Genomic DNA, 13,561 nt, shown 5'->3' with positions numbered 1-13,561 from the left:
ACCGGGGTGACATAAATGTAGGTTATTTTCGTGTTGACGATGCAATAAATTCAAGGCCTTCTTACAACATTAGAACATTTCTGAAAAAAAACATACGTGCCTGGTTAATTCAATACATAAGTCTGTCATCTCACAGATCCATATCAAAAATAAAATGCCCATGGGTGAAGCAAGCGAAAAACTTCCCTTGTGAAAATTGAACTGAAAGGTTGCAACATACTCTGAAATGTATCATTTAACATTGAGACCTTAAAAAGGTGTTTGCATTAAGTCCGAAGCAGCAATTTTCTGTAAAGTTACTGTACCTCGTGAAAGTCCTAGTCCTGTCTCCTCCCTGTATCTGTACTTCCGTTCCATTCTCGGTGACCGTGTGAGACACGAGTCTGCCCTGTACCATCGCAGGCGACAATCATCAGACAAAGAAAGGGATAGAATAATCCAAAGGAGGAAGTACAGAAAGAAGAGAAACACGAAGCTGAAGCCGATCCAACAACATCTGCCAGGTGGGTTCTTGACCCCATGCCCGAATTTGCCACCACTTTCTTTCTCTCTCTCTGTCTTTAACCCCCTCCCCCTCCCCCTCCAGCTAAAAACAAAGTATCGCCCGCTTCCTATTATTGGAATTGCTCCCCATAGTCAGCCTCGGGGAAGGGAGGCAACTCCGGTTGACGGCGCGGTGCAACAGCAGCCGGTGACGGGATATTGCTCCGTGAGTGAGTGTCAGTCAATGCGTTGCCTCTGTGAGTGTTACACTACATCAGATACACTGTGACTCACTCTTACTGACATTGTATCTTCGCTCTCTTCATGCAGTTTTCCGTTCGGGTACAAATCTGGTGCCTGGGTATTTCATTTAATTTACTTTAATCCTCTTTCTCGCAAGTCCTTTGTGGTAACTCCTTGTTTCTCTGTGTTTTGCTGTTGTCGGTGTGTAGTTGGTCTGTGTGTTTGTGTGTGAGTGCTTTCAGTACAGTCGTGCTGTCGTGTTTCAGTACAGTCAGCGTGTGCCAGCGAGCCAGCGGCGGAGATGTCGGATGACGACTCGAGGGCCAGCACCAGCTCCTCCTCGTCTTCTTCCAGTTCTTCGCAACCAGGCGAGAAAGGGACGGACAGCAACAGCAACAACAACAGCAGTAGCAGCAGCGGCAACACCACTATCACCGGTAGCAGCAACCACAACAACAGCGGCGGCGGCGGCGGAGGAGGAGGCGGCAACAAGAGGAAAAGAGAAGCGAAGAACAGCACCATGAGCAAGAACCCCAAGCTGCTCACCACCAGCGCCAAGAGGTGAGCACGAGCTCCGGGCACCGTCTGAGCACGGGCTCCGGGCTCCGGGTTCCGAGCCTGGGACTCGGACACCAGCCTTGCACTGCACCGCACGCCTCTTGCTTTCTCTCCCTTTTTATTTCCTCCCCTCACTCGCGACACGCCAGACTTCTATAATACCAAAGGTTCATTTGCATATTAGCTAAAATCGCTTTGTGTAGAAGGGCTGCATCACGGTTTGACCCCGTTTCCCCGTCTCTGGGTAACTAACGTCGACTATTTCCGATCCCTTTGGCTTTTGCGGACTGAATTGGCTTTGGAACGAGACAAATGAGTTCTGAAATTTTACTGTATTGGCTTCTTGGAGCTACGAGAAGCGGCCATGTTTTTTTCTCGTTTTCTCGTAAGCAAAGGTCAGGGTCTTTGCTTTATTTTTTACTTAATTTTGTTAACTTTAGTAGTGAAATCTCTGTAGAATACGGCAAGAATGCAGTGTGCTGATCCCGAGTGGTGCAGTATGTTTTTAAGAAGATCAATGTTTTATGATCCACAGGATCCAGAAGGAGCTGGCCGATATCACGTTGGATCCACCGCCGAACTGCAGGTTGGTAGGTTTAACAAAAATACATTGATCGGGTTTAAAAGATGTTCAATGCGCCGATCAGGAGTAACTGGTACTGTTTTTGCCCACGAAAACCGGGTTAATCATTCATCTCTATTGTTGTATTGTAACAGGAATTGGGATTGAGGCCCAATTTTACATTTTAGACCCAAACATGCTTTAGATGCCAGTACTTTTAACTGAAACGTTTTAGTAAGTTTTGTTTTGGCAGCTTAAAACTTACCTCGCTGCTCAGGGGGGTTACTGTCAAAACCGTACTCTTCAGGATGGGATTTGGTGACCTTTTGGAGACGAATGTTTCGGATGGGGGTGGTCCACAGTTATCTGTTGAGTGTGTTTTGTGTGCACCGGTGTTTTTCAAGATATTCCGAAGCTTTTTGGTCTGAAAGTGTTACAGATGCTGAAGGTGTGAAAAAAGTTGTTTTGTACTGAAAAGAGTTTTATTAATACTGTTATCATGCTGTCTGTCTATTTTATGGATTATTTTAAAACTTTCAAAATAACTTGGGAGTCATTTCTCATTTTTTTCAAAAAAGTACCCAAGCAGCTCCTAAAAAAAAGTAGTTACATATTTTAGACAGTTTGGCTGTATTTAATTTAGAATACAGAATACAGATATTACATAATACATAGAATACATATTATGGAATTAAAATATAATTATGCCTTTATGATGCTGATATATTGTCAAATTCTAGGAAAACAGGATGATTCATAATTGTTATTCTGTTGTGATTGTTTTTTAAACTTGGAGCATTACAGTGAAGAAATATTTTTCGAAAGCCAGTTTTGACTTGAGTTTGGTCAATTATTTCTGGCCACTTACCAAAAGCAGACCAGGCTTTTGCAGAAATTGGTCATTAATCCTTTTGTCTTATTTTTATGTAGGGTAGAAATCATATTACATTTTGCATGGTGACTGCTCTTTTTGGGTTATTCATATTTTTATTTTTAGAGTGTAATATTTGTTTTGGATCTGATCAAGTTTCAGAAAATCTGGCACATAGTTTAATTTGTGTAATTCTATTGTATTGCAGATATGTGTTCTTCTTTGAGTTATGGGACAATAAATGAATGTCAGTGAGTTCAGACTAGTAATTTATACAGGCACTTCAGAAACTATAAACTGAGATTAATGGTTGGCAGTGGCATCTTGAAACTGAATTGCTGCACTTAGTTCACTGTAACTAATTTTTAATAGAATTTGCATAAGGCAGCATGAGTGAAAGGCATCACACCAACCAAGCTTGCAGGCAAGAAAGGCAAATGTCCTGACCAGATTCACACTTGTAAGATTAAAGACACCTTGAGAATTGGGTTTTCTTTTCTGTGGATCTGCTTTGTACTCAACATTGATGGATGGATAGTTTTGCTAGAAAAAGTGTACCATGACTCAAATTGGATGTTGTGATTAAGTATTTTGTGGTGAGGTGAACTGCATTTTTTTTACCAGATAGAGGGAAAGTGGTCCACAATACATGGCAGAATTTTGCTGCAGTAGTGCTTTACCTCATTGTGAAAATCTGGATATAGTTGCACATGATTGGTGTATCATTCAAGGAATCTTCCTTGGGGGCAACTGTAAAATGTGCAATGTTATTACTGTATCTCAGTTAGTCAGGTCAACAAGTGGCACTGAGCAGAAATTTAGTGTAACAAGGTCAAATCAGGGTTGAGGAGATTATACATTGAGAAGGATTTTGAGTGTCTTTAATTTAACACAGGATCTTGTGAGGGCATGACATCTAATATACTGAAACACTTATTTTAGTTTAGATTAGAGATACAGCGCGGAAACAGGCCTTTCGGCCCACCGAGTCTGCACCGACCAGCGATCCCCACGCATTAACACTATCCTACACACTGGGGACAATTTACACTTATTTCAAGCCAATTTACCTACACATATGTACGTCTTGGGAATGTGGGAGGAAACTGAAGATCTTGGAGAAAACCCACGCGGTCAAGGGAAGAACGGGGGACATCACCCATAGTTGGGATCGAACCCGGGTCTCTGTAAGCACTGTAAGGCAGCAACTCTACCTTTGCACCACTGTGCCACCCTTGGATTCTTGAAGTTTGTTTTACACATTGATAGTAGTGACAATAGCTGTTGTCTTGTGAATGGAACTGTTTCGGTAAGAGTGCTAAAGCGAAACTTGGCCTGCAGGATGTAGGATTTACAGATGCCTAACATACATACATTTCTGGGTACTTTAGAGACTCGGGTCTATACTGAAGTGATTGCTTTGTTTGGCTTCTCTGATTGTCACTTGATCTTAATGGGCACCAATAAAGTACGAGAAAAAAATTAAACCATAGTTATGAGGTTCATTTGGTTTTGAAATAAGTGGAACTTACACATGCATAACTTCATTGGATTCATCTTTTCTGTCTTGGGAATCTGTATTTAGATTTCAAATATTATATTGCGTTGGTTCTATATTCTGTCCAGAATAATTAAAGGCAGTTTAATTCCGATAACTGCTCAGTGTAATTTTAAGTTATCGTAGTGATTTTTTAAAATAAAATGAAACAACTTCAACATACACTTTTCCAATGCCTCCTACATGTATGTGCTTTCTGACTTGCTGGCTGAAAATTCAGTCTAGGCTTGCAAGAACTAAAGAAACTAATTTCTTTCTGATCTGGACTTTCACTTTTCCATTTCTTGTGCCTTTCGCTGTCAAATGAAGCCTTGAAAATCTTCTATTAGAAAAATTGCAATTATTTAAATATCGTGGGAAAGTCTTTCTCTTTGTTCATCTAATCTGATAGAATTCTAAAACCTTTAGAAATTGAATGTATGGTCATTTAATGTAAATCATGACATTTGTTAGTTGAATGGTAAATGGGAATTGAGTAAGTCTGATGGATATTATTGCTGTACAATGACATATTATTAGATCACAAAAAGAAAAGCGTGACAATTTCTTTAGGAAGGATGGCCTTGCACAGTCACCTCCATGTGCTAGGGTTAAATTACGAGTACAAGTTGAACAGACTGTACTTGTATTTCACTGAAATAATATTCTGGAGAATCTAAAATGGTTATTGCATTTCATAGGGCAGATAGAGAATAACCAATTACTTTGCGGGAGTCCAGATCACCGAGTAGAAGGGGGTGTTTTTTCAGATCAAAAACTGATTTTTCTTTTGTAAAACATTTATTGCAGTGATTTTCACTGCACAATCAGCTATTGAATCTGCATCAATTTTCTTTTTTGTTTTACGACAAAATAATTATGAAAACATAGGAGTTTGATGACAGGAACGGACACATTATGATGTAATTGAATGATAGAACTGGGTTGGGGGCCAAATGATCTACTCTTGTTCTTGGATTCGCTCCACTTTCCACACAGCCAAGTATGAGCTGCAGTCGACCAACTTCTAAATGCTTTTCAGCAAAATGCTAGAACAGTAATTGCTCTTTATGTGCACTTGTCTAGCCACATTGTACATAAATAAAGACATAACCAATCAAAATATCCTCCACAATAATGTTTAAAACCAGTGTCTTGCAAGGATGTATTCTCTGCCCTGTACTATACTCTCACAGCTCTTGTGGAATTCAGACAAATTCTACTCAAAGGTCATTTACGGATTTGCAGATGACACCGCCATAGTGGGCCAGATCTCAACAATGATGAGATAGAGTACAGTAAAGAGATAGAAAGCTTAATAATAATAACTTGGTTTCAAGATGACAACCTCTCCTTCAATGTCAGCAAGATGAAGGAGCTGGTTATTGACTTCAGGATATGAGGTGATGTTTGTGCCCATATTGGCATCAATGTTTGAAGAGGGGTCGCGACCCGAAACATCACCCATTCCTTCTCTCCAGAGATGCTGCATGGCCCGCTGAGTTACTCCAGCATGTTGTGGTGCTGATGTGGAGATGGTTGAGAGCTTCAAGTTCCCAAGCATAGGTATCAACAATAATTTGGGGGGGTGAGGGTCCAATGTAGGAATGAGGCAGGCACGAGGCTGGAAGTCCATATAGATGATGATGAAAGAAAGTTCAGTGCACAGAATAGGCAGGAGCCTGGCAGGGAACGGGAAAACACTGTTGGATGGCATCACATTTATTTAATACGAGAGACCTGAGCGGTAAGGCAGATGAACTCGGGGCATGGATAGGTATGTGCAACTGGAACGTTGTAGCAGTTACAGAAACCTGGCTGTGAGGGACAAGACTGGCAGCTTACTGTTCCAGGTGCAGGTGCTACTGGACAGATAGAGGTGGGGGCAGAGAAGTGGGTGTTGCATTATTGATTAATTAGAATATCATGGCAGTAAGATGACATTACTGATGGCTCATCTACTGAGGCTGTATGCGTGAAGCTGAGAAATAAAAAGGTGATGATCACCATGTACCATATGGGAGTGTACTACAGTCCCCCGAATAGTCGATGGGAATTAGAAGAGCAAATATGCCAGGAGATTGCAGGCAGCTGCAAGACTAATAATAATGTTATAGTAGGGGATTTTAACTTTCCCAATATAGATTTAGATTTTTTTAGATTTAGATTTAGATTGGCACTATCACAGTGAAAGAGCTTAGATGGGGTGGATTTTGTCAAATGTGTTCAGGAAAGTCTCCTCAGCCAATAGTGGAGAGGACAAAGCTTTGGAAATTGGGATGGGCAAGTGACTGAAGTGTCAGTGGGTGAGCCTTTCGGCATCAGCAACTACTGTTCTATTAGCTTTAAAATAGTTGCGGATAATGACGGTGGGCCAACAAGTTACATTTCTGAATTGGGACATGGCCGACTTTGATGGTATTAGAGAAGATTTTACTAAAGGTGATTTTATTAGGTTGTTTGTGGCAATGGAACGTAAGGAAAGTGGGATGTTTGGAAGTTTGGATGACAAGAGAAATTGAAGTTCCAGTCGGGGAAAAAGAAAGAGGCATGGGACAGGTATAGGCAGCTAGGATCAAGTGTATCCCTGTAGGAGTTTTTGTGTTTGGAACTGAGGAGCATACTTAAGAAGGAAGTCAGGAAGGCATGATTAGTAAGTTTGCAGATGACACTAAAGTGAATGGTATCACAGATCGCGAAGATGGTTATCAAAATTACAGATGGTTCTGGCAGATAATATTAAAGAAACCCCAGAGATTTCATGTACATTAAGGCAAAGAGGGTAACTGGAGAATAGGACCCCTCAAGAAACCAAAGTTGTCATCTCTGTGTGGAGCCACAGGAGATGGGCAAGGTCCTCAATGAGTATTTCTTCTCTATTGTTACTGTGGGGAAAGACGTGAAGACTAAGGAACTTGGGACAGTTAAAGGAAATGTCTTGAGGATAGTTCACATTACAGTCGAGGGAATACTGAATGTACTAAGACGTATGAAGGTACATAAATCTTGCCTGGTCAGATGTATCCAATGTCTCTGTTGGAAGCTAGTGAAGAAATTGAAGCCGTTTTGGTTGAAATATATGAATCATCATTACACATGGGTAAGGTGCTGTAAGGCACGAGGGTGGCTAATGTTGACTGGAGGGTGGCTATTATTTAAGAAGGAATGCAAGGAGGAACCTGGGAGCTATTGACCAGTAAATTTAACATTTGTGGTAGGCATGTTACCCAAGTGTATTCTGAGAGATAAGATATTTATGCATTTGAAGAGGCAGAGGCTGATTGGGGCTGGTCAGCACAGTTTTGAACGTGGGAGATCATGTCTTATGAATTTGATAGTGTCTAGAAAAGTAGTAACCAAAAATGTTGATGAGGGTGAAAGGACACAAAGTGCTGGAGTAACTCAGCAGATCAAGCAACATCTCTGGAGAACAACGATGTCCATGGATGCTGCTTGACCTGCTGAGCCATTCCAGTACTTTGTGTCCTTTTGTGTATTAACCAGCATCTGCACTTGTTTGTTTCAACTACTTGATGAGAGTAAAGCTGTAGATGTTGTCTATATTGACTTCAGCAAGGCAATTGATAAGATTCTGCATGACAGGCTGCTCTAGAAGGTTAGATTGCTTGGGATGTAGGGAGAGCTAGCTGACTGGGTAAAGAATTGGCTTCTTGGAAGGAAGCAGAGGGTGATGGTAGACGTTTGCTTTTATTTGGATTTGAGTCCTGTGGCTATTGGTATGCCTCAGAGATAGGTACCGGACCTATTGCTGTTTATGGTTTATATCAATGATTAAGATGAAAATGTAGAAGGCATGATTAAGTTTGCAGGTGACAATAAAGTGAGTGGTATCACAGATAGCAAAGGTGGTTATCAAAATTACAGCAGATTTATTGTCACAGACAGCTGTGGTGGCCAAGTCATTTGGGTATTTTTAAAGCAGAGATTGACAGCTTCTTGATTAGTAAGGGTGTCAAATATTACAGGGAGAAGCCAGGCAAATGGGGTTGACAGGGAAAGATAGAACAGCCATGATTGAATGACAGAATGGCCTAATTCTGCTCATTTGACTTCTGAACTTGAGGGCCTGAGCCAATGGGTTGGGCTGGCTGGGACTCTATTCCTGGAGCGCAGGAGGTTGAGAGGTGATCTTGAGGTCTAAACGACCATGAGGGGAATAGATAGGATGACCATACATAGTATTTTACCCAGAGTACTTTAATTTAGAGACATAGCATTGAAACAGACCCTTCAGCCCATCGTCCATGCTGACCATTGATCACCTGCACACTAATTCCATGTTTTCCAGTTTTGCATCCAATGCACTAGGGGCAATTTACAGAGGCCAAGTAACCTACAAACCTGCACGCCTTTGTAATGTGGGAAGAATTGGAGCACCCAGAGAAAACTTACATTATCGCAGGGAGAACGTACAAAGCCTGCACGGATAGCACCCGTGACTAGGATCCAACCCAGGTCTCTGACGTTGTGAGGTAGCAGCTTTACCTCTGTGCCACCCTCAAGGGGAATCGAGAAACAGAGGACATAGGTATAATGTGAGAGGCAACTTTTTCCACGCAGTGGTTGTTAGGTGTATGGAATGAGCTGCCAGAGGAGGTATTTAAATAGCATTTGGGCAGGTACATGGATAGGAAAATAGGATATGAGCCAAACATGGCCAAGTGGGACTAGTGTAGATGGGGAATCTTGGTTGGCATGGGTATGTTGGGCCAAATGACCTGTTTCCTTATGGCTATTTCTCTTAAGTCTAAGGAAATTCAGAATCTCTTGTAATTTCCTAAAGGTGCACAATAAAAAGCATTCTATTGGGATGCATCATAGCTTAGTTTGGCTACAGCTCTGCCCAAGTCCACAATAAATGGCAACCAGTAGTGGAGATAGTCTAGTCCAACACACAGACCAGATGCCCACCCCCACCTCCACCCACCATTGACTCCAATTACACCATGCCACCGTAGGAAAGTAGCTGATATAAGGACCATGTTCAGCCACCGGTCATCCCCTCTTCTCTCCTCTCCAATCCTACAGAGGATACAAAAGCTTGAAACACATACAAACAGATTCAAGAATAGCTTCTTCCCTGCCATTATTGGTCTTCTAAATGATCCTCCTATAAACCCCATGAAGTCCCATGCTCCAACCTATCTCATTGCAGACTTTAGAATTTTTTTTCTGTAACTGTGATGCTGTAATGCATGTTGGTATCTTTCTCCTTGCACTAACTTGTACTTGTGCACGGCTTGATTGTACTTGTGTACAGTACGATTTGACTGTATCTCAAAACGCATGACAAAACCGAATCAATAACATTAACAGCGGATAGATACTGAAAACATTATAACAGCTAAAACATCATAACAGAACAAACACTGCTGCAGGAACTCAGCGGGTCAGGCAGCATCTACAAAACTAAATGGAAGATGATGATTTGATTCGAGACCCTCCTTCACACTGTCTGAAGAATTGTCCCGACCCGAAACATCATCTGTTCATCTCCCTCCACAGATGTTCCTTGATCCACTGAATTCTTCCAGCAGTTTGTTTTCTGCTCAAAATTCCAGCATCTGTAGTTCTTTTTAATAGACAATAGACAATAGGTGCAGGAGTAGGCCATTCAGCCCTTCGAGCCAGCACCGCCATTCAATGCGATCATGGCTGATCACTCTCAATCAGTACCCCGTTCCTGCCTTCTCCCCATACCCCCTCACTCCGCTATCCTTAAGAGCTCTATCCAGCTCTCTCTTGAAAGCATCCAACGAACTGGCCTCCACTGCCTTCTGAGGCAGAGAATTCCACACCTTCACCACCCTCTGACTGAAAAAGTTCTTCCTCATCTCCGTTCTAAATGGCCTACCCCTTATTCTTAAACTGTGGCCCCTTGTTCTGGACTCCCCCAACATTGGGAACATGTTATCTGCCTCTAATGTGTCCAATCCCCTAATTATCTTATATGTTTCAATAAGATCCCCCCTCATCCTTCTAAATTCCAGTGTATACAAGCCCAATCGCTCCAGCCTTTCAACATACGACAGTCCCGCCATTCCGGGAATTAACCTAGTGAACCTACGCTGCACGCCCTCCATAGCAAGAATATCCTTCCTCAAATTTGGAGACCAAAACTGCACACAGTACTCCAGGTGCGGTCTCACCAGGGCCCGGAACAACTGTAGAAGGACCTCTTTGCTCCTATACGCAACTCCTCTTGTTACGAAGGCCAACATTCCATTGGCTTTCTTCACTGCCTGTCTCATAAGTTCGTAAGTTATAGGAGCAGAATTAGGCCATTCGGCCCATCAAATACTCCGCCATTCTATCATGGCTGATCCATCTTTCCCTCTAAACCCCATTCTCCTGCCTTCGTCCCATAACCCCTGACAGCCTTACTAATCAAGAACCTATCAATCTCCTTCTTAAAAATATTCCACAGATTCACCACCCTCTGATTAAAAATGTTTGGTGTTCCACTGGATATTCAATGATAAAATAACAGGTGTACTTAATCAGTTGAGACGTAAATTCAAAACTGGTACTAAATTGGTCCATTTGCATTATTAATAGTCATAACTGGAAAATTGACCCGTGGCCCTCTAGCAAAATAGGTAAAGAAAATAGCCACAGCTTCAGCCTTAAGTTATTTTGAAAGATAAATTAACTGGGGCATAGGATTACCAGTAATGCCTTCCAAGCTTGAATAGTCTGGACAGTGTTTTGGGTTACATAAGAAGAATATAAGAAGGTGGGGTACTGAATGAGTGAACATACTCTTTCTGTAAGTTGGAAAGCATAACTGTGCACTAATTACTTTCAATGAAAGGACTTGTTTACATTTAATTTTGATAAACTGTTGCACTGTTAACAATGTGGACACTTGTGTGTGTTTAAAGCAGGCTAAAAAGCAGTTTAGAGAATTTGCTGAAATGCTGGCAAGTATTGAAATGTGAAATGGAATCTTGAAAAATTGATTTTTTGTTGTTGTTTTAGCTTGTTGAAATTTAAGTTGTGGAACAGTTGAAGCTATAAATGCTGTTAAAGTAATCTTTGCTGTGCTTTGGTTTTCTGGAGCTGGGATATTTAATGGTCAAGAAAGTGCCTTGTGAAAGGAAATATTGTCATCTAATCAGCTTCTGACATAAGGTATTTTGGACAAAATGTTTAGTTTAAATATCAGGCCGATGTTAAGCCTTTCAAGCAATTACTTTGGCAACACTGATTAATTGTAAAAACTAAGACTTGTTATTGTAAATATTTAATTTGTCATTTGTCAAATATTGTTTGAATACTGAAGGACAATACTGATGAGCTGCAACTTCTATCTGTTGTGTATATTTTCCGACTTATAAAATTCTTTTTGGTTTTGGTAGACAAATTAAATCTGATCTACATTTTTATCACGGGATTTTGTTTTTAAATGTAGGTGCATCTGGGGATTTTTTTATTTTCTGTTGCTTCTGTTGGAATTTTAAGTTGGAATATTCTGCTGAATATTTATAAGGAGACAAAGAGTATTTGCTTGTTACCTGTTGCATTTATATTCTAAGCTAAATATTCCAAACCAAGCTGCGCCTATCTTTCAATTGAGAGGTTTTATTTGAATTTTCCAGGCAATGGTCACTTTGACCTTCTGTTTCATCACTTCTCATGATTAGATTTTCTGAAGTAACAAGATTTAAACCGGTTTTAAATGCTGGTTTTATAGATGAGCAATGAACCACTATTTGGAAAGACGGTTATTAAAATTGGCTGCCTTTTCACATGTTATGACTTTGAGGAGGACTCCAGTAAATGAATTCATTTCATCCATTGGATTAAATCAGCTGGAGTTGTCTTACTTGAATGCGTGGGATAATATTAACAGACAGCATAGGATCAGCCTATTTGGCCCAACCAGTCCACATCAACATACACTGCTCCACCTGAGCCTCCTCTCTTTTTGTTTCATTTGTCAATCAGTATAACCCTCTGTTCCGTTCTCCCCCATCTGTTTGTTAAATGTTTCTACACTATTAGCTTCAGTCTCTTGTGACCATGAGTTCCATATCCCCAATGCTGTTTGAGCAAGGTTTCTCCTGATTCCTGACTGCAGTGCCTTACCATTTTCAAGGGTTTGAATCTAGCCCAGACTGGTGAATTAAAACAGATTTCCTCTCCAAAAGGACATTAATATATATCAGATAGGTTTTTACAATTTTTTGAAAAAGCACAAAGTGGCGGAGTAACTCAGCAGGTCAGTTAACATCTCTGGAGGACATGGGAAGGCAAATTTTTATGCAGAGATTTTACAATAATCTATTTGTGTAATAGGCGTTATCAATTATACCAGTATTTCTATAAAGTGAATTTAATTTGTTGCCAGTCAGATTCTGTCTTGTTTTTGATGGATCGATCTAGTGACCTAATCATTATGTTATCCCAGCCTATCAACTGCAAACAGATCAGCATTGTGTATAAATGTAAATAAATTGGTAATTGAGATTCATCTGTCTGTAGAAGTAAAAAGAAGTATAATAATGATGGGAGTCACAAACATTAGGTTGAGGAAAGAGTGGGAGGGCAGGGAGTGGGGGTGGGATGGATATGGAAAACTTGCTCTGCTGATTAGCAAGCTCGGGGAGCATGTCCACAGCTTCCCAAGAATAAGACATATATATTTTATTTAAAATCTGCTGTCTCCAGAAGCATATTAAAACCTTCATGTTGGTTCAGTACTGATGACTCAATAAATATGTACACTAACTGGCACGGTGAGAAAGAACAATGTGTCAGAACCAAACCTTGGATTAGACAAATTATCTAATCTTAGATGGGACTAAGTTGACTGTTGATTAGGCTGAAAGGCATTTTTCCCCCTCACATTATTGTATGGTCCTCCATCTGAAAAATGTGAACACATTTTAGCTTTATTATTCTCATGTGTACTGAGATACGGAGAAAAGCTTTGCTGCTTTTTGCATACGATCCAATCACATAGGATAATACAATACATGAATACAAGTACAATATGTAGAGTAAAGAGGATACAGAGTGCAGATGAGCCCACAGCTGACTAGGGCTGGATCAGGTGCAACTCTTTGTGTCCTAAGTAGTTAAATAGTCTGCTGACATTCACTGTGTAGGTTGATATATGATATGTCGGTTGTTAGATAACATAGCAGAAAACGCCTGTGGAATTGTGCCTAAGCTTGGGTAAGCTCAAGTAGAAAAAAGAATAGAGGGCATCATAGACATGGACATGCATTTATGCATAAAATTGAATGTCACGGTTCAAACAGTTGGCTATCATTCAAAT

The 13,561-nt window shown here is 40.8% G+C and overlaps 1 protein-coding gene across 4 annotated transcripts in view; it reads left to right on the top strand.

Annotated features, from left to right (window-relative positions):
• Positions 1-412: 412 nt before the first annotated feature.
• The window catches only part of ube2e1 (ubiquitin-conjugating enzyme E2E 1), an 82,988-nt gene continuing 69,839 nt past the window's right edge, over positions 413-13,561 (top strand). Inside the window, exons 1-3 of one of the 4 annotated variants that reach the window (XM_078421205.1) lie at positions 413-503; positions 998-1,287; positions 1,820-1,870. In XM_078421205.1, coding sequence (XP_078277331.1) covers positions 1,028-1,287; positions 1,820-1,870 — 311 coding nt within the window. In that variant the 5' untranslated portion in view covers positions 413-503; positions 998-1,027. Of the gene's footprint in view, positions 504-935; positions 1,288-1,324; positions 1,680-1,819; positions 1,875-13,561 lie in introns of those variants that run through there. The other 3 variants (XM_078421196.1, XM_078421213.1, XM_078421221.1) reach the window with 3 other exon arrangements.

The sequence above is a fragment of the Rhinoraja longicauda genome, chromosome 2, assembly GCF_053455715.1.
Source record: "Rhinoraja longicauda isolate Sanriku21f chromosome 2, sRhiLon1.1, whole genome shotgun sequence".
Lineage (NCBI taxonomy): Eukaryota > Metazoa > Chordata > Chondrichthyes > Rajiformes > Arhynchobatidae > Rhinoraja > Rhinoraja longicauda.
The sequence above is the reverse complement of the archived record's forward strand: the minus strand, read 5'-3'. Positions and strand labels throughout refer to the sequence as shown.